Genomic DNA, 4,305 nt, shown 5'->3' with positions numbered 1-4,305 from the left:
GCGCGCGCTCCTCTCCCCTCCCCCAGGCGTCCTGGAACATGGGCATGCTGCAGAGCGAGGACCTCGTGAAGTCTGTCCAGGCCACCATGCAGAAGCAGGAGCTGAAGAGCGTCACCTTCTCCAAGCTCTGAGAGCCTTGGTGTCCCCAGGCCCCGGGTCTGGCCGCCTCCGCCTGTCCCTGCTTCCTCCGCTGGGAGGGAGGATGCCGAAGACGGTCTCAGTGCCCTCTCACCCCATCTCCTGGTTTCTAACCTGATGACAGGACCCTATCTCATGAATAAAGCAGCTGAAGAACTCTACGCCCTTTTTGGGGGTGGGGGGAAGGGCCGAGACTCCCCTGAGGCCACAAGGGCTGCAATCAAAGATCGGGGATGGGGACTTGACCAAGGGCTGGGGGCCACGCTGATGATGATGGTCCAGAACGTCAGGGGCGTTGGAGAGAGATTAAGGCTTGGGTCTCAGGGCTGCCAGGCCAGCCTGAGCACTCCACTCCCAGGTTGAGGGTGATTTGGGCCCTGTCTGGCACCGCTCTCTGCACAGCTCAGTGGGAGCGGTGCTGGCATCTGGCTGGAGTTTCATTGCTGCTCAGTCATGAGCCAATCACCTCATTTATTTTTGGGTTTTTTTGGTGGCTGTTGTTTTGTTTTGAGTCATAGGCTCACTCTGTCACCCAGGCTGGAGTGCAATGGCATGCTCACGACCACCACAGCCTCAGCCTGCTGGGCTCAGGTGATCCTTCCACCTCAGCCTTCCAAGTAGCTGGAACTACAGGCAAGCACCACCACAGGCTAATTTTTAAAATTTTATTGCAGAGACAGTCTCCCCACATTGTCCAAGCTGGCCTCGAACCTCTGGGCTCAGGGAATCCTCTTGCCTCTCGCTTCAGCCTCCCAAAGTACTGGGATTACAGGCGTGAGCCACCCAGTCCGACTACCTCATTATTTGAACAGGTCCTTCCCACCTCTTGGATTTATGTTTGGAACAAGTGTAAGACACCAAGCATTAATTTAGTGCCTTCTATATAACAAATCCGGTGCTGGGCATTTATTAACTTAGTGATTTCCCTCAAGAACTCTATGAGGTCCTCGATATATTATTGTCCCCATTTTGCAGATCAGCAAAGTGAAGGTAAGACTGACCCAAGGGCACACAGCCAGGAGAAGGGGCAGAGGCAGGATTTGAACCCAGAACCTCTGAGTGTTGCCACTAGTTCTCTGAGCCACTGCATACAATACACATACAATGTGCATGTAAGACACGAGCAGGTCCTTTCACTGACTGGAAGAGTCAGGAACAGCCAGTCCCTCCCTGCTTTCTCCTGCTCCAGCAGCCCACCTGTGCTCGGGCACTCCTGCAGCCCTACCCTGCCCTGCCCAGCCCATCCCGACTGGTCGCATCCTCCAACTGCCAACAAAGCTCCTGGCAGGGTTTTGTTTTGTTTTTTTGTTTGTTTGTTTGTTTTTTTTTGAGTTGGAGTCTCACTCTGTCACCCAGGCTGGGGTGCAGTGGCATGCTGCTCACTGCCACTGCAGCCTTGACCTGTTGGGTTCAGGTGTTCCTTCACCTCAGTCTTCCTAGTAGCTGGAACTACAGGTGTGCGCCACCACACCCAGCTACTTTTTTGATTTATTGTAAAGATGATGTCTCACCGAGTTGCCTAGGCTGGTCTTGAACCTCTGGGCTTAGGTAACCTCTCACCTCGGCCTCACAAAGTGCTGGGATTATAGACATGAGCTACCACACTCGGCCGAATTGCCTCATTTTTAAAAACAGAGCCTTCCAACTTCCTGGACTTATGTTTGGAACAAGTACAAGCATTAATTTAGTGCCTTCTCTACAACAAGTCCTGTGCTGGGCATTTGTTAACTTAGTGATTACCTTCAAGGACTCTGTGGGGTCCGTGATGGTATTAGTATCCCCATTTTGCAGATGGGCAAATTGAGAGCAAGACACTGACCCAAGATTACACAGCCAGGAAGTAGCAGAGGCAGGATTTGAACCCAGAACCTCTGGGTGCTACCACTAGTGCTCTGAGCCACTGCATACACTACACGTACAAGACAATGTGCATGTTAAACATGAACAGGTCCTTTCACAGCTGCTGGGAGAGCCAGGAACAAGCAGTCCTCCCTGCTTTCTCCTGCTTCCGCTGCCCACCTGTGCTGGGACATTCCTCCAGCCCTGCCCTGCCCCACCCAGCCCACCCCTCCTTGACTCACCCTCTGCCAACAAAGGCCCGGGCAGGGTTTTATGGACTCTGATAAGGCCCTGGAGGGTCGAAGTTCACCAGCACTTCCTCTTTGCAGGAAGGCTCAGGGGAGGGGACCCATGTGATGTGGGTCCTAGCTGTCATGGGAAGGCTGGTGGGGAAAGGGCAGCTAGGGTGTACTCTAGGAGAACCTGAGAGCCTCGGAGGCCAGAAGAGGACCCGTGGATCCTCCCCTGCCAGCCACTCCCTCGCCCTTGGGTTTAAGAGCCACCCACGCTCTGCCAGCGACCTCCGCTTCCCACTCCTGCAGCTCTGATCCCGGGACGAGCCACCAACCCAACCTTTTGAGATGGCCTATGTCCCCGCGCCAGGCTACCAGCCCACCTACAACCCGGTGAGATACCGGCCCAGATCCCTACCCCTGGCCCTGGCTTTGCTCTGTCCTGATCCCCCACACCCGGAGTGGGGTCCTTGGGGGCCCCACCTGACCCTTGGTTCTGAGTGACCCAGGGCTGACCCCGAGCCTCAATTTACTCCCATCTGACGTTTGGGCTGTCTGTGGCCACACCTGACTCTCGCTCTTTGTGTCCTCTCCTCTGCCTGAGGGACTGGGGGGCTTTTCCGGGAGGGGCGGAGGCTGCCACAGGCAGATGGTCCGAGGCCCCTCACAAACCACTTCTGCAGACGCTGCCCTACTACAAACCCATCCCGGGTGGGCTCAGCGTGGGCATGTCCATCTACATCCAAGGAGTGGCTAGCGAGCACATGAAGAGGTGAGACCCCGGCTGGGTTGGAATGGTAGAGGTTGCAGGGGGCGGGGGCTCTGGGCTCAGCGGGAGGGGGCCTGCCGTCCTTCCTCCTCCCTGGTGGATTGGCCCTCTCTGCCATTTAGCCAATGGCCAGAGACCAGCCTGGATCAGATCAGGAGAGGAGACTTGGGGTCAGGAAGGGCCCACCGTGTGGGGTGGCCCCGGTGTTGGACATTGGACTGGAACTGATGGGTGTGATTGCAGATAACCGGTTCAGAACTGGGCCCTGAGTTCTGGTCCCAGCTCTGCCACACACTGGCTCTGTGGCTCAGAAAGCTACTGTCTCTCTCTGTGCTTTCCTTTCCTGTCTGTGAAATGGGATTGTTGTGAGGATTCAGCATGAAAAACAGTGAGAATTGCAAAATAATTGCTGTAATTTTTTTTGAGGTGGGGACTTACTCTGTCACCTAGGCTGGAGTGCAGTGGCACAATCACAGCTACCACATCCTTGACCTGCTGTGCTCAGGCGACCCTTTCTTCAGCCTTCCAAGTAGCTAGAACAGCAGATGCACACCACCTGGCTAATTTTTTTTGATGTATCGCAGAGACAAGATCTCGCCTTGTTGCCCAGGTTCATCTCAAACTCTTGGGCTCAAGCGATCCTCCCGCCTTTGCCTCCCAAAGTGCTGGGGTGTCAGATATGAGCTACCTTATCCGGCCTTGTAATAAGTCTTGAAGTCTTTGCTTAATTTTTTGTATTATTTTGGTTCTAATCCAGTATGACGGGTATTGAAGTCTCAGCTTTCTCCTGGGTCTTACCATGGTGATAACAATTGAACTGACCTCATAGGTTTTTGTTTCTTTATTGACTGTCCATTCTGTGCCTTAGCACTGGATGTAGAGTAATGAACGGACAGAGACCCCCGCCCTTGTGGAGCTGACATCCTTGTAGGAGAGAAAGATACAAAATCAATCAGTCAAATATGACACATGTCCAATGCTGCTAAGTGCTGTGGAGAAAACGAGGGAAGGGGATGGGGTGTTTATGTGGGGACAGGGGTGGCGTTGCCCCTTTAAATAGGGTGGCCAGAGAAGGCCTCCCTGGGAGGGGAACATTTCACCTAGGACCTAAAGGAGGCGAGGGAGATTCCTTGGGGAGAGCTGAGGGGCAGAGAGCAGGGATTCCCAAGAGCAGTTGGAATCCCTCCCAAGGTGAGGACAGGGCCTGGCCCACGACCGACGTGGAACAGTCATGATTAAAACTGGAGAGAAGCTGGGCTTAGTGGCTCAGCCTGTAATCCCACGCCTTGGGAGGCTGAGGTGGGTGAATTGCCTGAGCCCGCGGGT

The 4,305-nt window shown here is 54.5% G+C and overlaps 2 protein-coding genes across 2 annotated transcripts in view; both read left to right on the top strand.

The window, feature by feature from the left end:
• Positions 1-295, top strand: part of ECH1 (enoyl-CoA hydratase 1) — a 12,321-nt gene extending 12,026 nt beyond the window's left edge. Inside the window, exon 9 of the mRNA XM_021707184.1 lies at positions 3-295. Within this exon, the coding sequence (XP_021562859.1) occupies positions 3-131 (129 nt within the window). The 3' untranslated portion in view covers positions 132-295. The remainder of the gene's footprint in view (positions 1-2) is intronic.
• Positions 296-2,269: 1,974 nt separating this feature from the next.
• The window catches only part of LGALS4 (galectin 4), a 9,055-nt gene continuing 7,019 nt past the window's right edge, over positions 2,270-4,305 (top strand). Inside the window, exons 1-2 of the mRNA XM_008074384.2 lie at positions 2,270-2,603; positions 2,894-2,982. Coding sequence (XP_008072575.1) covers positions 2,559-2,603; positions 2,894-2,982 — 134 coding nt within the window. The 5' untranslated portion in view covers positions 2,270-2,558. The remainder of the gene's footprint in view (positions 2,604-2,893; positions 2,983-4,305) is intronic.

This window comes from Carlito syrichta, unplaced genomic scaffold (assembly GCF_000164805.1).
Source record: "Carlito syrichta isolate Samal-C Ts95f unplaced genomic scaffold, Tarsius_syrichta-2.0.1 Scaffold316424, whole genome shotgun sequence".
Classification (NCBI taxonomy): domain Eukaryota; kingdom Metazoa; phylum Chordata; class Mammalia; order Primates; family Tarsiidae; genus Carlito; species Carlito syrichta.
Note: the sequence above shows the minus strand (reverse complement) of the source record. Positions and strands in the feature narration are given on the sequence as shown.